The 25,680-nt window shown below is 43.7% G+C and overlaps 1 protein-coding gene across 1 annotated transcript in view; it reads right to left on the bottom strand.

Moving 5' to 3' along the window:
• itga1 (integrin, alpha 1) overlaps positions 1 to 24,702 on the bottom strand; it is a 48,062-nt gene extending 23,360 nt beyond the window's left edge. The window contains exons 1-4 of the mRNA XM_035607884.2: positions 24,363 to 24,702; positions 5,732 to 5,852; positions 3,091 to 3,200; positions 124 to 212 (exon numbers count right to left, since the gene is read on the bottom strand). Of these exons, the coding sequence (XP_035463777.1) occupies positions 124 to 212; positions 3,091 to 3,200; positions 5,732 to 5,852; positions 24,363 to 24,411 (369 nt within the window). The 5' untranslated portion in view covers positions 24,412 to 24,702. The remainder of the gene's footprint in view (positions 1 to 123; positions 213 to 3,090; positions 3,201 to 5,731; positions 5,853 to 24,362) is intronic.
• Between the last annotated feature and the right edge of the window lie 978 nt (positions 24,703 to 25,680).

Here is a 25,680-nt window from a genome sequence, read left to right as displayed (position 1 = left end):
ATATACTTGATGCCCCATTTCTTGCAGAAAAAATATGTAAAGTCAAGTCCTCTTTTTGTGTTTGGTATGGAAAATATACTGTAGAGCACTTTCCAATACTATAAAGAGCAACTTCCTCCTTACCAGAAATCCTCCGTTGGGATTGGTCACCAATGTGGTTCCCATGGTCATGTTCTCCTTGACTTCATGTAAGTTGGGAACAGTTGTGTTTTCTGAAGAAAGAAAAAGAATATGGATGAATAAACAGAGTGGGACAAACAAGGAGCAGCTCGAACAGCTGGATGAATTCCTCTTCTTTATTTTCCCACAGGAAGAGAGCACCCCAAAGCTCTGTCCGTACTTCTGTCCACTTCCAGAAGATGTTATATAACCAGGTTAAATATAGCTTCTCGTAGTTTTCACTTTACCATAATGTCCCTCACAGACTACACAACAAAGTGTTTATATGATAAATCTCCCCGTTGGCGTAAAGAGGACAAGTGGAGGAATTGAATCATTAAGCAATCACAACATTTGGATAAAATTATGGTGTTATGACAAACTATTGCTTCAGCCTGGGAATGCCTTGGATCTGACTTGCTCCTTTCCCCCTGAGGGATCCACAGATTCTCACAAACGCATTCAGATTGCATTTTAAATGTTGAATCAAGCTCTTTACCAATCCCCTGTGGGTTCATTTTGATGAAAAGCCATTTCTGATTTTAATTAGCAGCCAGTTATGACTTTGGTATGTGCTCTTCAAACAGACAAGCGACAGAACTGTAAGTAGTTAGCAGTCTTTGCTGCATCTCCGTGTGGGCACAGAAGCCTGCTTTCCCCTCGTATCCTTCCTCTATTTCCTGACTGCATGTAAACAACTACAGAAGGAGAGAGCACTATTTGGGCTGTCGATGACATTCTGCTGACCAGAAGAATAAAACGATCTTTGTATCATTGTAACACACATTTTATTAAAGCAGAGAGAAGTGGGTTCGCAACCTCTTCCTTGGTAATCTTAGGACATGAGTGACATGAACCAAGATCTTGCACCTTATGATGCGTCCACAAGGAAGTGAAGGCAGCTTTGTGGTGCTGCAGAAGAGAATAGCGCCCTTGTCCTCAGTGAACTGTGACTCCGGATAACTATCAGAGCAAATCACACTGATCGCACAATCCCCCTTGGTGTGGAATGACCTCACAGAAGTCAAACGATGATACAGGTCAAATGCCACTTTGTAAATATACCAGTCTTTCACCAGTGAGTAGATATGAACTCCAATGTTTTTCTACATCAGATTTGACCAAGATCATGTTCTACAGTACTATACTGTAAACTATAATACTTTGGTTTTGTGTATCTCATATATTTATCTGGTATCTTAAAATCACAATATCACAATTTCTAGGTTGGGTAACCTAGAAAACAGGCACTAGCTCTCCAGTTTGTAAGGCTTACAGTCTGAATTTGACATTCTGAAGTTGTATGGAAATCTCCAAACTAGAATATAAACAGAGCACAATAATGTTTAGCAGACCATCTTGCCAGCACTTCATAACACATAACAGTCCTGGCATAACCACCTTTCAGTTTTATGGGTCGGATGGAACTGTGATTAAAAAATTACAACACAATAACCACACAAATTTAAGTTCCCCTCATTATGGGTTTGGCATCGCTCTCCTGTACTGCAATAGTGCAGACTTAGCGAGCAGACATATTTGGTAATGTGAGACTATAGGGCGTTGTCAGTGGGCATACATTGAAACTACTCTGAAGGCATCAGACCTTTTCCTTTCTTCGGAACACCAACATCCTGCTCTGGTGCACCGGGTTCGCCTCATGCTCCTTCAGGGATTTTCGAGAGATATCACTTTAAACATCCCAAGAAAATTGGTTCCTGAATCAAGTTGCAGTTACTGAGTCATGCCTAGTTTGACTCAAAATTGAAAATACAGCCCTGTTGTTGTCATTGTGTAAACCATTCCCAGTTGTTTGCTAAAAGTGGCCTGCGTGGCTCCGACTGCCGGTCGAAATCGATTTCCAGTGGATGTTCTCCAGACTAAATCTGAGATTGGCAGATTTAGGCTTTTGTCTGTCTGACTAGTCCAAGATAAAACAAATACAGCACACTCCAGCACAAATACAGCACACTCCAATCCTCACATACATTTAACTCAAGGCACTTTACACTGTAAAGCGCACTGGTGAGTGGGGGAGTATCCTCCTCCAGCTGTTCCCGTACATTATCATCACTTAAAGCCAATCATTTTCCGCGAGAACTGCAAATCTTGTTACTTTGATAATCCCTAGGCGTAAACAGCTGTGTTAAAAAGTAATAATCCCTGAGCTGAGAGTCAGTGTGCAGATATATCATTCACATTAACTCTTAGTCCCCCCCCCCTCTTGTGTCGACACACAAGACAAATACTCGTACAGACTTTGCCGACGGCCGCTGACCGGGAGATAATTGTGTTTATCTATTTAATTAAGATATAATAGGAAGGATGAAAAAGTAAAACCTTGTTTATTTACTGTCTTCCTGTTCTGATGGGCCTCACTTCCTCCCCGGGAGACCCAGTCAGATATACACTGGGCTTAAACGCACACAGCAGCACAATTGCACTACACAGCGCTACGATTTCACAATAGTTCTACACACTTGTGCTAGTCGTCCTTACTGAAGCGCACACAGCAATTTTTTCAAAGTGATATTTTTTTCTCTTCACTCACTCACTTGCTCATTAAAATTTCTGTTACTGGTCCTTGAAATGTGCACCTGCTAAAATCCAGATGAGAGAAGAGAAAAGAGAAGAGATAAAAATGTTGATATGCTCACTTCCAAATGATACTACACACCCAGAGAAAGTAAACAGTAATAATATTTTTTTTCTTCTTATTGGTGGAGGTTGTTGTGGCCATATGCAGCCAAAAATAGTTGCTTTAGTAGTCTTTGTAGTACAGATAAAAATACAATATTAGCTGTATTTCTGAACTATATTGCCTATAATAAGACACACACACACACACACACACACACACACAAACACACACACACACACACAGACACACACACACACACACACACAGACACACACACACAGTATTCTTACCAGGCAGGTCCAGTTTGATACATTTGTTGTCCTCCTTCCCCACAGGACATTTGTAGACATCTCCCGTTCGTTTCGCAGGCTGGCCCGACAGCGGGGATCCAATAAGAACCCTGAAAATAAAAGAAAGAAGGAAATATTGATAAAAACAACAACCAAGCAACTGCATCACAGTTTCACAATCATGATAACGAGTGCAATTGGAATATTATTGTAGAAATTGAGAGCTGGCAGGTCGGAGGCAGTGACTTACACCAGTTTAGATTTAATTATACGTACACAGTTAAATGAAACAGAAACCACGGGTTCAGATTGGCTAATAAATCTGTGGCCAAAATTAAATCTGTGGCTGTCGCACTTTATTATCACCCTGGCACTATGGTATAACACTGAAATAGAAAAAATCATGATTTTCACCTCGTCACATACTATTGCATGATAAGTTGCAGATGTCTGCAGATGTGTGCTGTGTCTATGGGTCTGTACGGCACATGTACAGAATGCTCGGTGCGTGACACTGCATGACCGCCTTGTGTTTCATGTCCATGTCCATGTCCATGTCCATGCGCGAGTTACATAACTCTGAAGTCAGATGATGCTAGAACGAGTCAGCAATCTGCTCTCACTTAAACATTCAGGCCCATTAACATTCCTCCACTCTAATGGGCCCTGGTCATCAGAAGCGAGACACAGAGTGGAACAACAACGCACTCTCGGCTCGGTCAACTGTCAGCAGCAACCTTTGTGTTATATCACCTCACAATTATCCTTTTCCATGGACACACTGAGGGCAACAGAGAGCAAGACCTCTAATTCCAGTGCCTCCCCTGCGCTCCTCATTTTTCCAGAAAGTGTTTGTATCTCCTTTCCGCGTCTTTCAACAGCTCTCTTCCCCTCCTCGAGACCTCTGATCTCCTCCCTCCGCTCTCTTTGCCCATGTCGATTCCCAGCAGCTTACAGGCCAGGGCCCTTATCACGCAGACCTCTTCGCTTGATACTTTTCCCTGAACGGGAACAAAATTGTGCTATCTGGAGGTGCTACAGAGCCAAAGAGCTCTCAGTGAGCGGCGCGCAGGCTCGGCCTCAACTGGTTCGACTGATTAGCGGCGAGTGAATTACGGTACCTGGTCTCGCACGAGCTCGATAAGATCGTCACTGCAGAACGGCACCAGGTACGGACGTGAAGGAAAGAGAAATGCCACAGGTCGGAGAGAAGCAAACGGCGGAGTACAGAGTGGGGGAACTGAAGGAGAGAGACACCGAGCCATTAACCCCACGCTAATGACTTTTAACAAGGTTTGTAAAAAGAAAGAAATGTGTTCCCAGACTGATTTAGCCACACATGCTTGGTTTCAGTGTGTTTACAGGCTGAGTGTGTGGATACTCTGGTGGGCAGTTTATGTTTAACAGCTTGAATAGTAAAGGCCTCATTACAGCAGCATCTGGTGTCCTTCCCCCTCACTCAGTTTTTCAGGTGAATTAGGGTTTTCAGCGTTTGTGATTGGTGTGGAGTCCAATGAAACTGATTTGAGTACTTGTCTAAGTATAATAAAATATTCTCTAGCAGGAACTATTTTGGCCAAACCTCTCTTAAACAACTTGGGAGGTTTTACTGATAAAGAAAATGAATAATTATGAAGCAGAAATATTGCTCGCTAGACGCATTTATCTCCAAGTTATAAAATCAGAACAATAAACTGATAATGACTTTGTTTTCATCCACTACTCTTGGATAGGAATTGGTGCATTGAGAAAAACAGCTGAGGACACTACACACAGGGATGAAAGGGACATGAGAAAAATCTCCTTAACAACTAAAAACGGAAATAGAAATAACTTTTTGGCTTAGGCTTGTCATCATGAAGTTAAAACTGATTGCACAGTGTCATGGCGACAGAAAAAAGCCTCGTTATTCTCTCGGCCACTCGGACGCGACTTTCGCATTACGGCACAGAGGAACTGCGTCACCCATCGCAAAACCGAAAAAAGGAAGAGAATAGCTTTGTCCTGGTAACTATCCCCAGTGATGGAGATGGCAGACGGTGGAACAGAAGCAGGTGAAGAAGGAGAGCGATAGAAAAAAGAGACCCAATAAGTAATGCAATCCTGAGGGAACATCAGAGTTAGCGTTCAGTCCATGGAGTGAGCTGGAAACAAAGTAGGAGCTTCAGTGTAGAAAAATTTTTCTCGGCCTACGTTATCTCCAAAGTGGTGTTAACAACTTTCTCAGGCGCTACAAAGGAAAAGTACCTGCATCCTTACAAGCGCCTTGCTAGTGTCTTTACGGCAGTTGCCAAACAATAATACCACCTGGAACTAGGGGTGCGAAAGTTGTCAGTTGCCTCTACAAAATTGGCCACAAATTATTTTGAATAGATTTGTAATTCATTGTGCCTGTGGTGCTGCCTCCGTTAAATCAGTCTGACCTCACTCATTTCTGACATGCCCCATGTTGGACGTTTTGTGGAGAGAGTACAAGGTCCAACCGACCATGTGAAATTGCGATCATATTTATGAGTGTGTTTCAGTTTGCATCTGTGATTTTCACGAAGGGAAATTCTGCAGTGGGGAAGGACGATGGACGTTTTGTCTCTGGATAGCCCTTCCCCTCATTTCCTCAATAGGTCCAGCTAATGGCACTTACCATTTTCCCTCGCTGTTCTCAAACTGCTGGACAGTGTAGCCGAACATGTCCTCCAGTGGGCCGCTGAATGACAAACTGTTCTTCTGGTCGACGTTGAAGGACATCACGCACGCCAACAGCACTGCAAGGGGAGGAGGGGAAAGAAAAGGGCGCCGAAGACTGTTGTTTAATAAAAAGAATAAACTCATCGAGGCACTTAAATCAACTGTGCTGCTCTCCAGCGTGAGGTCAGATTAAATAATCTGATGGATCCGATGAGTAAATAATGCAATCCTTGCGTATTAATTATCCCACAAGGGAAAGCTTTGTTATTGGGCGGAAGGTCAGCACCAACAAACACTCTCAATAAACATTTATAAGACATTTGAGACGCAACTCGGAAATGAAATATAAGCAGATTTAATAACAGAACAGCAATAATAATAATAATAATAGCTCAAAATTAAAATAGTATCAAAACTATTCAGCAACATACCATATATAGAGATGGTATACGAAGATGAGGGGTAAACAATATCTCTCTCTCACACACACAAACACACACACACACACACACACACACACACACACACACACACACACACACACACACACACACACACACACACACACACACACACAGGCTCTTTCTGGAGGACAGTCGAGGAATTTCAAACATCAATGTGAAGCACTCAGGTCAGAGTCCAGTCCGACCTGCAGGACAATGGTTTTCTTCTCTGCCCTCTGCACAGTCTGCGTCCGTCTGTCACTGAGCCGAGTATATCACAGAGGCTCTATATAAATCCATCCATGTCTCATTATGCCTGCACCACAATGCCACTCTTTATACGTACTGTGCCAGGGAATTCCTCCAGTGTAATTTATTCGATTTTCCGGACGTGTGAGGGAGTGCAGAGGAGGAGAGGAACAGTGGGATTACAACAAAGGCCGTTTAGACGCAGACCACATGCACGGAGACACAAATAAAAGAGGCGGCTATTTGTTCTTTTGATGATGACAACGCTTTGTAGTCAATGTGTCTGACCCAAACAAAATGAAATACACCAGTTGGAGTCTGGACTGTCTGTGTGGAGACTGTAGTCACGCTGGTGGTGGAGCTGAGGAGAAACTGATGCTGGTCGTTCAGTCAGTTCTTCCACCACTTTGGTCCCGACTGGAACATTTCAGAATGTTTCAGAACGGCATACTGTCCGAAAACACATATGCTTTAATGACTAAGACCAAACTGACTAAGATCGTATACTGCTGAATATGTGTTGTATCGTCTTGTCCATGTTATAAGTACCCTGGCTTAGCCAGACTAATACTCAAATGCGTATTATTCTGAGACCTCTCCATTCATTTTTGATTTCCATGGTGTGTTACCAACGGACGCAGACCAAAAGGCGTCCGGACACAATTGGATAGACCTACAACCAGTGAGAGCAACGAGTCATGTGACGTTTGTTTGACAGACTAGAGCGGAGAGGAGACATCTGTAATGATGATTACACAATGTCTCTGTGAACGAGTGTTGCCGTTTTTGTGGGAGGAATTTGAATATTTCGGGTACTTTGAGTCAAATGCTCGTTCATCAGTTTAACGGTATGAACCCCGCCCATTATCAGATTGTGACTGGACCGTCAAGTTTTCTGCCGGAGGGAAATCACGTCCCAATGGAGGGGATCCAGACTGAGTCGAGCAGAGAAATGAAATGAAATGAGCTCACAGAATTCGTTTGGGGCCGCGGCTATGTTACGAGGACACGCTTGGTAGAGTACAGACTCAAACAGCCATCTGTGCTGACATCACCATATCGGATCATGCAGGCCCAAACCTTGACTCAGAGAGGCGTAGATGCGCAAATTAGGTGTGATTAGGTGCGTTATGGTCCCTTCTCACTGCTGTCTCGTAAACAGCGGAGATATAAAAACAGACCGCTGCCCAGTCATCATCCAGTCCTGTTTACGTGTTGATCACATAGATTTCATATTAGATTACACTTTTCAAATTCCCCTCTGGTGAAGAGGGAAAGACACAGGAGAGAGAAACAGGGCGAGGACCAGAGCTGCATGCAGAGTCATACACTGGAATCCCAGCCAGGAAATATTATCCCCTCGGTTCCTCCCTCATTCATTCCTCTACTTCCTCTGTGACCCCCTCTCCATCCCTCAGAGAAGCTCCATTTCCTATTCTTATTAACATGATTATAGACGTCCCCTGAAAATCCACACACGCACGCACACACACACACACACACACACATTGACACACATCTAATTTAGCTGATTTAAGATGGCGTCGGGCCAACCAAGCCTTTTTCATTTGTCAATGACTGGGCTCAAGGCTCAAGTTCAGTTCACAGTCACGCCGGCCTGAGCTGTAAATCATGCAGGGGTGCCTCCGTCTTGGCACACGTCTCTTGTGTACACCCGTCTCATTTCGCTGTATTTGCCATCTCCTGTTTCTGTTCTGTTTAAATCAAAACCAGTGAGTTATGTAACTGGCGTTTTTTTTCTCTTCATGAACATCTGCCCTGGAAAACCAATAAGTGGGCTTGTCCCCTTGTGGATGGAAATGGCCTCACGAGCCTCTGAGGAATTGGCAAATAAAGCTGTCGATCACTGTCCGGACGGTTCAGATCGTACTGCTTTACACATGGGGAGCGAGCAGCAGGGCTCTGTGTTGGTCCAACCCGGAAAATATCCTATCATCTGTTAGAGCACTGTGCCCAAGAACTGCCTCACAGAACTGCTGGCACGGCCGCAGACAAGAGTCTTGTTACATTACAAAATGATCCGAGAGTAAAAAGAAGAGTTCAGGGCTTGCATTAATGATTATTTCCAGTAGTTTGATCCTTTTAATTTTTTTTAATTGAATCCATTAGTCTGTAAAACGTCAGATGATGGCAAAAAATGTCCGTCCAGAGATTATGTCTTCCAATTGTTTTCTCCGACCAACACATTTCCATTTGTTAAATGACTCAATCCGTTGTCCAATCCACCCAAACTTGTCCTCCATTATTATTTTGTCATTTGACATACCAATTAATCAACTAATCACAGTAACAGTGTTTGTTAGCAGCTGCCTCGGTGTATTTTAGCCGCTGCAGTTTAAACAATCCAGCTGTCAACACACGGCCACGTAACGGCTCATGTTTCACGCGTGCTTTACGCTTGTAAATGCGAACCAGAGCCTAGTTTTAATGCTGTCCGTCTATTTTCTTCTGTTGTAAACCGAGCTCGGCGCGCCGCCGGGACAAAACACGGGAGACCCACAATCAAAGCTGCACCTGAACTTATCCCGCGATGACTCAGACAGAGGCCTGAATCCGCAGCTGTCGCTCTGCTAATGTGCCGCTGCTCGACTCCAGACGTTGTGTCAGACTGGCAAATACAATACAGTCCATGTGTGTCACTGTTTGATGTAAGAAGAATTTCATTTTTGTTGACCAGGTATTTCTCCCCGTATCAAATATCACAGCCTTGAGAGTAATAGGTCTTTTCAGTCGAGGTCCACGTGGTCCTGATCGGTCCTGGCTGTATATCAGCCACACCAGTCCGGAGCAAAACCCCGCCGCCCAAAACTTCTCCGTTTCGACAACCCTGCAACGCATCTAGCCGGGGAACAAAAGTCAAATACAGCCAAGGCAGAGGGCAGCACCTGTGTGGCCTGTGAGGCGTCAAACCACCTATGAAAAAATGACCCCAAGTCAGCACCTGTGGACTTCAAAGTCCCGTTCAGCAAGCAGTAAAAAAACACACACCCGACTGGCATCTGCTCATCTGTAACATGTCTAACCAGCTATAATCGGCTTTAAGGCTCAACGCAAATCAGCACCTCTGGGCAACGGAGTCATTAGGAAACGCTGCCGCTCAACCTCAATCGGTCGTGGTAAGACGCATGTGTCAGCTGATGCAAGACAGACCGTAAAGACAAATCCCCAATTAAGGTAAGAGAACACCTTACGTTTCGAAAAGTAAAAAAAACTAAAAAACATCCACGTTTTTATGAGGGAGTGGTGTTTGACTTTTCAAAGGGCTTTGGGTGGGACCTGGACCTTTTCCTTCACCATGTGCTGACGTTTAACAACAGACTCCACTGGCAAGCGAGAGTATCTTCATACTCTGGCGTGGCCGTGGGCAGCCAGGAGACATTCCTCTGCTCATCTATCTTTATCTGCTGTTTTTTTCTCCACCGTCAATTCCTCAGGCTTTTTCTTCTCGTCCTGTGCTCCGACAGCATCCTCACTTTCCTCCCGAATCAGCCTCAGAATGGTTACCACGAGAGGCCTCGGCTCTGCAGACGCTGACTTAATTTTCTCATTTGGCTGTCTGCTCTGCCGGCGCTTTATTCTTGGCGTGGGCAGTGTGTGGGTGTGCAGTGGACACAAGAGGTCACGGATGTGGGCGTGCTCGTGGCCTCCGGCGCAGAGGAGAACAGAAGAGGCTGCATTCCTTTGAGTTGTTGGCACCATTTCTTCATTTTTTCTCTTGATAGACAAGTATGTTCGAGGTAGAAGCAACTTCAAGTGGACTTCCTGTTCCCTCAATCCTGTTCACTATTCACTCTGCTTCCTCTTCTCCATTTATTCATCCTACCATCCCTCTGTCCCTCAAGAACACCATCCATCTCTCTACTGTTTCCTCCTTCCATTCATCTTAATCGTCATCTCCTATACCACTGACTACAACGATCCTCTGCTCCTCGCTTCGTGCGTCCTTTCATCCATCGATTGAACATGTCGGTGTCGGATTCCACCCCTCGGAAACTTCCAGATGTATCCTCAGGAGCTCTGTTCTCTCCAGCGGTGCAGAAAACATGCGAACTGAGACCCACGCATGACATCATCCCCCCTGGCGGTTGTCAAAGCTTCCACCCCCAAATTCTCTCCGTATAATGCAGGGGCGGTTGACACCCTCCTGACCCTATCCATCCACCAGACACATACACATACACAGAGTATGTCTGCCAAATCTGCTGATCACAACATACAGGGAGGGGCTTGGGTGCTGGCGTGGGTGGCGGTGGGGGGTGGGGCTTCTGGGATACATCAAATGGCTCTGGAGAAACTAAAAATACACACACACACACACCCAGGGGTCAAAGAATGACCTTCCTCCAGAAACAATAAGCAACGTGCAAAAATAATCATGCACGCTATGAAGGAGACAGCGGGAGAGAGAATACTAAAACCATGAGCAAACTCCATATTCCTACTGATCGCCAACTCTTACAAGGATCACCGCTGGTTTGTTGTTGAGGAAAGTCGGTGAAAGCAAAGAGAAACGCTGGAAGAAAAACAGAGCTACAAATGAGAACATAATGAACAAAAAAAAGAAGTGTCAATTATTGTCACTTATGCTGTGCAAACAGAGCGATTCTCCCAGTTCCCGGCAGCAATTCGGACATAATAATAACTTTTTATCTCATTTTAAATCAAGTACATTGTACTGTTTATCCAAAAATGTACAGTAAAACTGTGATACTATAGTTTAACAAAGGCTGTGATTTATTTGAGCTATCTTTGGAGTGTTTTAAGGCTTTTAGCCAGCCCAAAACATATTGATCTGCACTTTCCACTTACAGTTTATTAATAAAAATGCTAATTAGCGGTACAGGAATAACTGGACACCAGAGTGCTCCCAGCTTACTGTCTGCTGTGCAGGTGGATTGCTGCCATAAATATATGAAGCATGTGAGAAGTAGTATCATAGTGGTAGTTTCACTATGCTGTTAAATCTATAAGCTGGTTGATGAAGCATAATTTCCAGAAAACGACTGCTGTTGAAGGAATAGTTTCACACTTTGGAATAAACGCTTTTTTCTGCTGTCTTTGCAAAATGTTAGACGAGAAGGTCGACACCCCCTCTCATGTCGGTGCGTCAAGTAAGCTAGAGCCAGGGGGCAATTATTTTAGATTAGCCTCGAAGACTAGGGGGGGGGGAAAGCTAAGTTTGGCCCTCTCAAAAGTTCCAATATATGCCTACAGTACCAGCACATTAAAGCTCACCAGAGTTGTGGTCGTAGCGGCAGTTGGCGGTTGTTGTCAGCACTTGGCTCACAACAGCCCCACGCAGCGACTCCCTGAAATCTTGGCGAATGGATTCACTGCAGTTCATTAAGAAATGGTTAAAAACACAAACTGTTGGTTTTTACATTACCGTTCTGCATTGATTATATGAACTAGATGCAAGGTGCTTATTACTGAGCTTTAGACGAGCAGCGGAGCCAAGATAAGGTGACGGATGCCTGGCCCCTCGCTCCCGAGACATGGCAGTGATTATTTGCCTCTTCTCGAAAAGAAGTCAAATAATCCTAATTTCCCCCAAAACTGAACATTTTAAAGTTATTATAATGATTTCATGTGTGATCCATTGTCTACTATGGGCTCCTGTTTCAGAAACACGCCCCATCCTTCTTAAGCCCCTTTAGAGAGAAGCTGAAGTGTGGATCATATCAGCACATTAACCCAATTCTTAGTTATGGGATGTTTCGTAAACACGTAAATACACTACATACTGGATTGAGACAGAACAGCACACATAACAGTAATAATTACATGCGTACAAATGCATCGTAGACTGTGATTTAAAGAGCCTGCCCAGAGCTTAGACTTTCTGTTAACATGTTCGAATTAATACAGCACAACAGACGGTATATCTGTTTCTCTAACCTGACTGAGTTTTAGTGTAACCGAGATAATTGTCCACAAATTTTTAAAAAAAGGATCAAAATTGGAGATGTAGAAGTGATAGAGAGCTGTTCATTTCTTTCAGCAGTTGCACACAAAATATATCCAATGTATTTTATGTTGTTTAAACTTCCTAATCCTTCTTCAGAAACGTACAGTCCAGCTGCATGGGCTGCCAAAGCCAATACATTTGTGGGTTGTCTCTTTGAACCTGTAGTTCCCCAAGCACCTGAATGTTTCAAATACGATTTTATGATTTAGTGGTCTCTTTTCCCCACACTGTGATAATTTGAAAAACAGACAGAGACATCGCTGGTGAAAAACGAATCACTTGTGTGGTTTTTATAGTGTTTTCAACAACATTTTTGGAAGGATCCCCCAGCTCACTGTGGATCGAAGCTCAAAGAAAAGAGAAGAAAAAGAAATGTATCCACATTAGTGTGGACATGGCCTCAGCGGGGGTGAATCCCAAGCCCTGTCGACACACTCCCTCTCGCTGTCAAACGCACAGATGTGTTTAAGGAAGGTCACAACTTCCTCTCAGGTTTGGTTTCTCCGCTGTTTTTTCAAGGAGTATAGAAAAACACAGCAGAGGACACACCGGCCCACTCTCAATATTGTCAATGAGTGCACACAAACACTCAACACGAGGACGCTGAGACATAAGGAGAGTCTGCCATGATGCGATGACATAAAAGAACGAGGCTCAGATGAATTTAGTTCTGTGAATGTCAAACTTTTCTCGCATCCAACGACCCAAAACATTCCTGAGGCAATTAGGAACTCATTCTATGTCATAGTTTGTCAAATTGCTTTTCACTAGACTCACAAATGTATTTGTATTTCATCTTCACTACTGGGTTTACACTGCTCTCTTTACAGGCGTAGTACTGGACTGAAATGCAGCGTTGTTCCCCTCTGGTTAGAAATAAATGTCACGATCCGGCTTGAAAGCTGCAAACATTAGAAGCCGTGCAGTGAGGATAAAGCTTGAAGCCTGGCTGCTTTTGCAAATTGACCAAAGACGAGAAATGAGGAGCTGCTTTTGTCATAAACCTTGCAGTTCCTACTTTTTCTCGAAGGGAACAAAACATCTCTCTTCTTCTTGCAGGTAAAAAGCCAAACACAGACGATCTGATGCCACATCGAAATACTTTCAGCTAACTAGGACACGAGCTAAGGATTTAAAACCGTCGGAAGCATCAACCGTAAATGTCAGGTCCGGTGTGACTGCTCTCTGTGATTCTGCGATGCTGTCAAAGAAAAGAGAGAAGGAGATTCACCCATCTCTCCGAGAGATGGTGGATGTATATGTATGCACTGATGTACAGGATGGTTAATTCTTATCTATTAACTGTTTACCTACATATTCCTGCAAGCGCCGATAAGTTCAGCTGCTTTTTTCCCATGAAACTTTTGTCTGGGGGGGAAGAGCATGATGACTAGCATGGCCGTCCGTGTTGGCCTCTTGTCAGAGAGGTTAATGTGAACACGTTGCCCCAGGCAGACGCCACAGCTCCACTGCTCCCTGTATGATGCCAGTTTGATGGATAGCTCTGGCCTGCTGATGGCCTGGGAGTGAGACGGAGGGAGCGGAGGGCAGGACTGGTGCCTGGCGCACAGATGCAGATTCAGCACTGCATGGGCTGCAATCAGACACACACACACACACACACACACACACACACACACACACACACACACACACACACATACAACCAGGATCTAAGCTATCATCACTTCGCAGGTAGTGAAAGACCCAGAGGACTGCAAGTATGTGTGTGTTTGTGTGTGTGTGTGTGTATGTGCGTGCATGAGTATGCGCACGCGCGTGTGTGTGTATGTGTGTGTGTGTGTGTGTGTGTGTGTGCAGCTCATACATGCTCGTGTGTGTGTGTGTGTGTACGCCATGGCAATACGTTAAGGTTTTCTTGGTTGGAACACAATGGCAAAACAAGGAAATTAGTTTCACAGACTACACCCAAAACAAAAAGGGGACTTTTCAAATGAATGTCAGTATGTCAGTAGTAGGAAATGATTCCACTTCAACACTGGCGGTGTATTGTATAATCCCATTGATACTGTCCTCGTCTTTTAACAGAATAGCCCATTTAGTCAATAATGACTTTCTTCTCTCAGTACCAACGGAGGTAGCAGCATTACAGTATGTATCCTGCAAAAAAGGCTTCAGGAGGAGATATAAGTTAAGGATCAGGATACGTCAGTGTTGGTTTCTGTCTCGTCTGCCATGGTGGAAATGTGTGTTTCCCTTAACCATAACATTTTAGTTGTCCACACTTGTCCACATTCAATGAACAGAAGGCTACACATGTTTTCGTGCTGAAAGTTAGACGAGAACATCGATAATCAAGTTAATTTCTGTCCTTGACATATAAAGCTAGTGAGCATGTGGCCTAGCTTAGCATAAAGACTAGAATCAAGGGGATAAAAGCTGTGTCCCAATTCGGGGGCCACCTCTACATGGGAGGCTACATTGGAAGATCGATTGCATCACAGTGGCGCAGCTCAAATGCAGCTGACAAATGCGTCCTTCCATTCCCGAGCCACTAAAGAACGGGTGGATCCTTCCCGGCCCAAACTATCCAAGGAATCATTGTGCACTGGTGATGTACTTTTCCATACCATGGGCAACCGCAGCTCTGTTGCTAAGCGGCGGCAGTAAGGGCGGAACGCGGTAATGGCAGATAGGAAATCTGCTGTAGACCTTCTGATTTCGGTTCGGCCTTGGTGGTCTAGAAGCCCGCCGGCCTTTGTCGGCTTCATCGACCACGTCCTCTGGAGGAGGCGGGACCGAGCTACAGTCTGTCCGTTGTCTGAAGTCACAAACATCCACCAGCAACTCTAAAGCTCACTACTTACACTATGCCTCTGTGTTGTTTAACTCATCGATAGAAACGTGACATCACAACGCTGCGCCGGTTACACTCTAAATACTTTTGGCAAAAAGCACCTGGGTGCAGCGACTTACTATTCAAACAGCGTTGGTGCTGCAGAGAAGTGTTCATCAAGAAATAGTTAGACCGTGTAACTTTCCTTGAAATGAGGAAAAAGGTGGTCCCGGTATAGTAGGTGTATTTGTGAATTTGCGAATATGAGAATGGTATTGATCTTTTCATAGATAGAAAATGATCACATGGGCCTTTTTGGAAGGCACCAACCTTCAACTTCTTGACCATTGTAACATCACATAAGGAAGCTGCGGAGACGACGAACCCTCTTCGCTGTTTGAAAAACAGAAGCAGTGGTTGTCCCCTGTCTCTTTAACCTCTGAACCTTTCATTCTTCTCCTCCACACATTCTCGGAGGTGGACCACCCCTCTGAAACCAGCCGCTTTCCTCTCCCAACAACATCCTTCACACTTTCCTCTCTGCCTGCCGATCTACCCAGCTGATGCAGCCTCCACCTCCCTCATCCTTGCCCCTGACGCCTCACAACAACCGTGCAGTGCCAGAGGTCATGTGTTCAAGAAATACCTCGGCACACACAAACTGTCTGCGGACAGAGTGTGACTGAGGAGATTAACTGGAGGAGGAGCGACCGATAACTTGTGCCCTGCTGCTGAGATAAACGTTTGGTAAAAGTGCTCATAGAGTTTATATATGATGATTATTTACCTACTACTAATACCTACTATGATCAATATCCAGCAAACGAAGGTTAGTCTGTCAATTTCCCTTTTTTAATGCATTTCAGACGACATTTGTTCAATGTGGAAACAATTATTCCGGTGGGCAATGGGGGTTGAAAGGATGCTCCTGAAAAGTCTGAAATTGTAGCAGTCTGACGAAAAGTGATGAGGTGTGAAACACATGCCGAATGCTTTTATGTGTTCAGTGTGTGCCTGTGTGTGGCTTGACCCTGTGTGGGGGTTAAGACCTACGTAAGCGGACACGACATGCGATGTCGCACCTTCACGGGTGTCCTGTTTATTTGAAGACCTCTTAAGGCTCGTATCAGTTTCAGTCCTTAGTGTGTGTGTGTGTGTGCGTGTGTGTGTGTGTGTACGATGTCGGGGTGAAGTTTGAGGATTATTCTGCACTTATCTCTCTATCGTGCGAGCCTCTGTGTTTACCTTTGAGCTAGAGGCCACTTATAGGAGGATTAGGTTTTCAACAACCTTGTGCAAATATTCCTTGCTATTCACACAACTAATTGAGGGATGGCGGATTAATTGTCCCTTAAAGTTGCTTGCAATCCAAATGTGCGTGTGTATATATATATATATATATATATATATATATATATATATATGACTTTGATAAAATTTGTGGCAAAAGAGAATGCAAAGTCATGCCTGACATTAAAACCATTGCAGGAGAAGTGCTTAAAAGAGAACCAGACAAACCTCAAACAGTAAAAAACGATGTAAAAAACCTGATGGGATAATTGTATTTGTTGTCATGTTTAATGTATTGATTTCAGTAAGTTTCACCGTTGCTCCACACAGATCTGATGATTCCACCCGCTGCTATTTTCAGTCTCTTCTGTCTCTGATTTGCTGAGCTGTTCCTGCTGCACTTCATCACATTTAGCTTTTGTCTATGCAAACTTTCCCACCTCAGTCAGGCGCTAAACAAAAAACAATCTCTTCAATATTTAAGATTTCTGTCATGAGATTCCACTGAGGCTTTTTTCCCAGCAAATTGACAACGTGCATGAAACTGGTGGACTGAAAACCCTCCTTCAGTCAAATGGCACAGTCGGAATCTGACAGAAAACATCAACTGTTTATATTTTAGACCATAGCCCAACACAGACAGTACATCTACCATGAGGGGTACGAGGGTGGAAAGTAAGCTCTGCATGTCAAGGCTAAAACCATAAGACTCCTGGAGGTGACCTCACACTGAACAGAGTAAGTTTTGCAAAAGGCATCACCTTGGCAACGTCGAGTTTCCCTTTTATTTCTGTCTCACTTCCCCATCTGCAGCTGACAGAGACAGAACATACCCAGTGATGATGACTCAGTTCTGTGGCAGAACCCAGCCCTGGTGTGTGTCACTGACACTCATCATTCATATACACACAAGATAGACATTATCCACTTTTATTTATTTGCAAATTTAGACTAAGAGTCTACAGCCATGCTTGCAGCTCTTGCGAAGGACCAACACTTTTAGACGGGTAGCCCAAAGTAAAGGATAATTCAAAGAGGCACCACATCTGTCTTGCTTTGAGGCAGAGACCGAAGAGAAAACCTGCTTTTGATTCTTTGTTCATCTTCAGTTCTAATTGCGCACTCAACCTGAAATAAAGCAGATCCTCCACTGGATTCTTCTTGTTTTTCTTGCTAATTTGAGAGGGCTGTAACGGTGACTTGAACATCTCCACTTCACTAAGTCAAGATTTCCGTGATGCAGAAATGAAGCATAAAGATAGTTCTGTGAAGAGAGAACATCCAGGGACCGAGTGGTTTGTACCAATCCCATATAACCCTCAGGCCTCTGGTTTGATTCTGACAGGGTGATCTTTGTTGTATCACATACCCATCTCTCCCTACATGTTTCCTGTCCGTGACTATACCTTAAGCTGTTCAATAAAGGCACAACACGGCAAAAAGAAATCTTTGAAAATGGATCCTTTTGTCTCAGACTCATTACAAGCCAAATAGCAAGACGTAAGGGGGCAACTGTCATCAGCCGGATTGTGAACCATGTCATGAAATACACCAGCTTCACCTGAACTTGAACATCGTCCACTCTGCAAAATTCTAGTTTCATGGTTGTCACATGGTGCGCAGACAGCAGCATCAGTAACAACATACAGTTACGCATCTGTAGTGCACGGGTTGAGGCAGCAGAATACGAAACTCAGTCATGTGGGTGGCATTTGTGGTTTCATAGCCTTGGGTCTAAATCTTCTTTTGACTCGCGCGCCCTTCTTCAAGGAAATATATGCTCTTCTGTTTTATGTTTGCTCACAGAGCAACTTCCTGCCAGATCAGCTGCAGTCTTTTTTCGGTCACCACCTCCACGTGCACGCCGGGTGCGTGAGATTGTCTTGCACTCGAAATCAAATGAATGAAATGAGATTTAATGTCGACATTTACCAAAATAAAATACACACATTCTATGTCAACCACGTGCAAATCACTCCAATCTTCAGGAATAAGCTTGGCTAAGAGAATCTGTTTTTTGACAGAATATCTCTGATTCTTAATCTCTGATTCCCAAAAATGTATTCAATTAAAACCCAAATATGTCAAATTAATTTAACACAAATGCAGTTTTCACATGTTTTTGTTATCTTGGCTCTCATATTCATTCTGTGTCCAACTGTCTACATGTTAGGGAGGAAGAAGGGAAGGGTTCATATGGTGGGGGTGGAGGGTATCATAGTGAACGCAAGATTTAATTAGTATCGAGTGTTTTTGTGTCTCAAATTGGTATTTCTAAGATGTATATAGAACACTGTTGTACTGTGTTACCTGCTAAGCTAAATCTGGTACAATGCACAGCTGCTCTTTGAGGATGAGCCATGATGAATACCGTTGCTTCATATTGCGATTAAGTTCATCATCCAATCCCCAAACCCTTAAAGTCATTTTTGAAAAATGCTTATTTTATCTGAGAATCTGTAAAAAACAAGGGCCAAAATAATCAGTTTAAAATCACACAAAAGAAAAAGCAGCTCAACACATGAGAAGCAAATTCAGTTCCACGATAACGGTTCATACAGTGCAAATGACAACTGGCTGAGTATTTTAAATTTAAAGTCCCTTATGACCCAGTATTAAGCCACTTGTGGATTTCCTGTGTGACTTTCAGACTCAAGCCAGCAAACAAAACACAAAAACATCTTCAGTGCAGCTGTATTACAGCTGTATTACAGCTGCAACCAGTCAGTCAGACTAAAGCAAACGCTGTCATATATCCTACAAGCAGATGTGTCCGACATTATTGATCACAGCTATTGTAAATTCTTGTTATTTTCCATGTCCTGGTATAGGTTCAAGTGAATAAGGGGTTCATTGCCATGGTTCATTCTTTTATTAAAAACAGCTACTTCCACTTTTTTCTCCAAAAGGCAAAACACATATCAAGCTCCTACTTATCATTCTATGTTCACCAGTTTTCGTGCGCACAACTCAACGACTGCATATGCAGATGGACGACATGACGGCTCCCCAAAAGTGACGCCAAATAATCTCGATTGTCCCCTGGAGGCTGGCTGCAGTATAAGCCACAGACCCTGCCCCCTCTGTTTCCAGCATTTAAGGAATTTCTCATCATGCTGATGTATGTTTGAGTGTTCATTTTTCTTAGAAGTTTGGTTTGAATTAGTTACCAGGTTAGTTACTGTGACCAGGTACTTTAGGTACTTTAGTACATTGGAGGAAGTGAAGATGCATCATCCATCTTTATATATAGTCATGACAGTAACAAGTATGGATGCTTTCAAGGTAAGTCTGCATCCTTATTGACATTTGCAGGATATTGCATCAAGATTCCAAAGAACCATTAAAGACCCCACAGTATACTTCTAGGGGAGCCAGGGCAGAAGCCTATTTACCCTCAGATGGCATATTATATGAAATAGTTAACTCAAAGCAAACTCAACCCTTTCGTCCAATGACAGATTGTGACCTGTCCAATTTGTCAGCCCGCCTTTCACCCATTACCCTTTAAAGGTTTGACACCAGCTCCCCTGTGACCTTTAACCTTTAGTACTAAATACGTACAGAAAATGTATTGACGGCTGTAAATGAAGTAAACCTTGTGAGAAAGACCAGCAGAAATTCTATCTTCTGTTTCTAAATGTTTACAGCAGAGAGGGAGAGTTTGACAAGAATGTTTCCTACAATCTTACCCACAAAACTCTTTGATTAAGATTTCATTGTTTTTAAATAGTTTCTGTCAATCCCTTCTTGCCTGAATGTATCCACATTCTTTAATTTGCAGTCCGCAAACGAATGGAAAGCAAAGATTCTGGTTAACCTTCAACATTAGTGCTCCATCTCTTTTCCCATCACATCGTCGTATCTTAATGCTTTGTGGCTTCTGTCTTCTGTTTGCAGCCCCGACACTTTCAAGTTGAGAGAAGAAACTACAGGTTCCTGTTGTTTTCCTATTTCCTCTTTGCCGAGACAGACAGGAATTGTTTCGGGTGACTGTATCCTTTATCTGTTTTTATGTTTCACACCGTATCCTCTTTGTCTTTTAGGACTCTTTCTTCTATTCAGGACCTCTGACCTCTAAGAACAAAGAGGAATGGTCTCCTGACTTGAACTTTTGGTTTTGATGACACCCAAAGAATGAGTGGAAGTTTGAACACTGCACACAATCATATGGGGTATAGGATCATACGATAGAGTCCTGAGATTTTTTTAAAATTTCTACAATATTTTTTAAATCTTAATTCAAATTTGATGTGAGTTAATCCTAACTCAACAATCGAACAGCTTCAACATAATGCAAATAAAGGATGAAACATTTTTCTTTAGCCGGCACATCAGAGACCATACAGAGGTTGATCAGAGATATTCAAATTTGTAGAAGGAGAGGCCACGAGGAGCAGACGTCAGGCAACACTGTGTTATACTGTGTAACACTGCGTTACTGAGGTCCGTTTAAAGTTCTCTCAGCCATAACTTACACTTCCTGGGGATGTTGCTACCACATTTTTATGCGATTATCTTTTTGTCCACGAATCTACTTAAAAATCATAGAAAAAAGGTGCTCCGTACACCTTGCCCATATATTATCATAATCTTAAAATTTTTCTTGAATGTCAAAATACTCCATTGATCCATCCACCGAATATCTACCGCTTTATCCATTCAAGGATCGCATTCACACCTACGGTCAGTTCAGATTCTCCTATTAACCTAACCCCACTCTGCATGTCTTTGGACTGTGGGAGGAAGCTGGAGGTTTAAACTCCCTACTGTGCGATGAACTGCAGATACATCCACATGACTCTTCTGAGAATCATCAATCTCACAATAAAATTCACATGAATTCGGAGCAGGTCATTAAATGATCAAGGTGACTTCATTTTTTAACGTTGCTGGCACAATTTTGGAAGAGGACATATTATTGTAACAAAAGGTTTTCTGAAAGTGTTACAGTGCACTTTGCTGTCACACTTTTCTAAATGCGTGCATGACTCCATCCGTCTCTGAGACAACGATACGCTTTAACACACATTTGAAAAAAAGCAGGATGCTACAAATGAACAAAGACGCAGAAGAGGAGACAAGCAGAGAGTAAATGAACATAATCAGATCTTAATTACTTCACTTATTCTGCTGATTGCTTTGACCAAGTGAGTACGCTGATTCAAATGAAAAATAGTAGCGATAGAAGAGGAGGAGAAGGAGGAGGAGGAGGAGACATATTGCTAATGACAGCAGTGGCCGAGTTCACTACTCTTGTCTTGTCAGGCTCGTAAATTCAATTCAGAGCTTTAATGTCTGAAGACTTATATCTCTTGACCTTACAGCTTTCAGTGAATTAATCGCCTACTGTGGTTTTCCACTGCAGCTTTCTGTGTGCTCACAAAAAATGCGGAGAGAAGACAAATTTCCAAAACTGACATGTGAGAAACAGCAGGGGGCAAAAAAAAAAACCCCTATCCCAGTCCTCAAGGAACGTCAAGGGAATCTAAATCAGTTCATGTCCGCCGAACCTTTCACCCCGTGTTTTATGAAAAGCACTTTGAATTCCCTTTTCGTTGGAACGCGCTATACGTGGCTTCTCTAGTTCTTTGTGGCAGACAAAGTTACAAAGACCGGGATGTTAAATACAAGTATGAGGGAACATGTTGTCTTCTAGTGTGTTGACGAACCGTTTGACCTCCACAATGTCCCATGGCTATTTTGCACATCTGACAAACAACATCGGATCGTGTGGCTCTAAAGCCTCTAAATGTTGAAAATGTACAACCTTGCTTGGTAGTAAACTGAAAAATCTTTGGGTTTTGCCAAGTGTTGGTTGGTTAAAACAAAAAAAATGAATGAATCTGACTGATCTTTTATTTACTACATTATGGCATTTTATAAACAAAATGATTAAACGGGGGGGGGGGGGGGGGGGGCACATTTGCTGGTTCCAGCTTGTCAAGCGTGTTTTATATCCCCATAGATTAATATGTTTCATGGCTTTTGAACTTGGACCGCAAAAAACTATTATTTTCACTATCAATCAATCCGTCAATTATTTCTTCAAATCATTTTAGAGGTTATAAAATGTCAAAAGATTTGATTTAATACCCATCACAACTTCCTGGAGCCTGAAGTGGCATCTTCAAATGTCTTGTTTCATTCATCCAAATGTCCAACAGACAAAGATATTGAGTTTATGAAAATATATAAATATATATAAGAGAATTATCAAAGTAGTTGCCAATTATTTTCGACGAATCGGTTAATCCAATAGTTGTTTCAGTTTTTGATCATTTGAAAGCATTTTGAAGACATCATGTTTGTTTTTTATGGACAAATGATTGATCAGTTGACCCAAAATGAAAAAGAAAAAGAAAAAAATCATTAGATGCAATCCGAGTCTCGAGTAAAGGTGTTCATGCTGTTCACATCCTTAGTGAGCCTGGTCGCCGCGGCCCGACACATGCTGATTGAAGCCAGATGCTCTCCTCTCAAACTCAAACCACCTGTAGCCCCATCTCCGTTAGGAATTTACGGAGATTAAATGCCGCCACGACAATAACCACATGTGGGCCTCTGAGGCGGGCAAAGGTATAGCTCCGAAAAGCAACAACACGGGATCCCCCAGTCGGTACGGTCTGCCACCCCTGTGCACTCCGAATGAGGTCATAGACTGTATGGTACTGGACATAGGCACGGAGCAGGAGTGTGAAGGACTGGACAGGGCCTGGGGTGAGAGGGAGCAGTGAGCCAGGTGAATAAAACCCAAGTGATGTTGGGGATTTGTATCTGTGAACTTCTGCTGATCCATTTTAGAGACACACAGACACTCTCTCTCTCTCTCTCTCTCTCTCTAATCTCCATCCCTAACTCAATTCGCTAATGACCATCACAAGCCAGCATCACATGAAAGCTTAGGAATCTGGGAATTAAAAGAGAGCCGAGCTCTGTTTACGCTCTTCACACTCATTTTCTTTTTTCTTCTCTGTATTCTGTCTCTTTCTCTGAACTCAGAGGAGCAGTTCACTCAGCTGTGCCGGTACTTTCCCTCATGTTTGAACGACTGGGGCATGACCTACAGACGTTAATCCACCGCTGCTGCTGCTGCTGCTGCTGCTCTGGACCTGTGAACCCTGGGATCACATCCCCATCCCCAGAAGGGATGTGTCTAAAAGACTTAAAGTCTAATCACATCACTAGGGATGATTTGTGGAACATTCATCCAAATGCTCTTTGGAGCGTTCGTCTGGTGACAGGATCTGACAAAGATTCCACATGATGACACGCGCATGAAAACGCATGACTCTGCAGAAATTGTTTGCACAGAACACAGAGGCAACACAACCGTGCCACTTTCCCAGGGGAAGTCATGACGACGGTGCGCAAACACTGGCACGGACAACGTGCAATCAAGGAGCAACAGACTGTGATGTGTTTATCGTGGGAGGCGATGCCATGCTGCTGCTGCTGCTGCACGTAGAAATAATGAAGGAGGCTGCTCTGCGGTGTCCCTCAGTCGGAGTCGATAACATCTGGCCAATGCTGCGTATACGGAAAGTATTCGAGGGGCAGTTTACGACGACGCCGAGGTGCCACCGTCCCTTGAGTGGGCGCGCATGCAGCGTGAGTGACACGCCTCATGCACGCTCCCGGCCGCTTCGGGCGTCAACTGCGCAGACCGGGATGAGCCAAGCGCGGGTGCGCAGAGATGCGCGCATGTGGAGACCCTGGCGCGGTGGACAACGCGCTCTCCCTGCCTGTCACTCGTCTCTCCTTCACAGAGTCAGAAACAAAATGCCCAATTTGTTTGTTATTTTAAGTTATTACTCACCAGCAAATGGCACGGCTGTCAGAGGGGGACGCCGCGTTATCCCGAGCATCTTGACGCGCAAAGTGTGTCCCGCACAGCTTCAATTTATTCCAGGGACTTTTGTATTTGTGTGCGTGTGTTCCTTTTCACGCCCGGCGCGCAGACAAACAAGAGGTCTCCAGAGAAATCAGATCAGACTATCAAACGGGTGCACAAAGGGCATTTGCTGTGCCGCAGCATGCGCCGTTTTTTTGAAGAAGTCCCGGTTCACTCTGACTCGACCACCAGCCGGCATGAGCTCTGTTCCATTGCGTGTCGTCCTCTGCTGAGGCGAGCGGGACAGACAGAAACAGGGAGGAGAGGCAGAAGGAGGAGGAGGAGGAGGAGGAGGAAGGCGGCTGGGAGAGTTGTAAGGAGTTCACTATCCGAAGGACCTCTTAAGCTGCGTTTTGCGGGGGCTAGGTCTGCCAGTGCATGGGAAAATACCAGAGAGAGGAGAGGAGAACATTGAGAGCAGAACAGTCTCATTTCAACACTCTGTGACACCGGTTCCCCCTTTGAACCGTGTCAGCAGCCAACACCACATCAATTAAGATCCATTATATCATTGTTATAAAGTTTTCTTATATTTGCAACATGGCTGCATTGCATAATGGCATCATAAGGACATGACGTCCGGTGATCACAAGCTTGGCCAAATGATCATGTGAGAAAATGTGGCGTTTGTTTATTTTTGGAGACTGGTTCAAACTGAATTGCAGTGTTAAAAGTTCATGTGTGAAGAGCTGTTGGGGAAGAAAAAAAATTGAAGGGAAGAAATAGAGCAGATCCTCCTATGGGCAAGTGTCAACATTGTTGGTTTGCCCGGCTCTTATAGCCCTTGGTACTCCGGTCCACAGTCATTCCCCAGCTGTGGTTGTGTGATGAAAGTTATACGGCCACTACATGTGTAAAGAAGTGTTATTTGCACAATTTATTCTGTCACTGCTGAAAGACGTTTTTCATCTGTGACATCAACCGTTTCTTATATTAGTAATGAGTTATTAACCCTAACCGTCTAAATCTGCAACTATTTTACAATGTAAAAGTTATTCTTGAAACTTTTACCATCAGAGAGGTTAACCTTGAAGATTTCAGTCCACATCTGTAGTTACTGGTGGCAACCGCAAAATTCGATTTAATACAGGTTACCGAATTCTGGGAGTGGCAAAACAGACTAATGGCATTTTGATAAAGATGTCGGGCAACATTTGGCCTCTTCCATCATTCTATGAGCAACTGTGATTTGATTTTGTGCTGCACACAGCACGAGTGTGCAAACAGCAGGGCACGGTGAAAG

This window comes from Scophthalmus maximus, chromosome 20, assembly GCF_022379125.1.
Source record: "Scophthalmus maximus strain ysfricsl-2021 chromosome 20, ASM2237912v1, whole genome shotgun sequence".
In the NCBI taxonomy this organism is placed as follows: domain Eukaryota; kingdom Metazoa; phylum Chordata; class Actinopteri; order Pleuronectiformes; family Scophthalmidae; genus Scophthalmus; species Scophthalmus maximus.
Note: the sequence above shows the minus strand (reverse complement) of the source record. Positions and strands in the feature narration are given on the sequence as shown.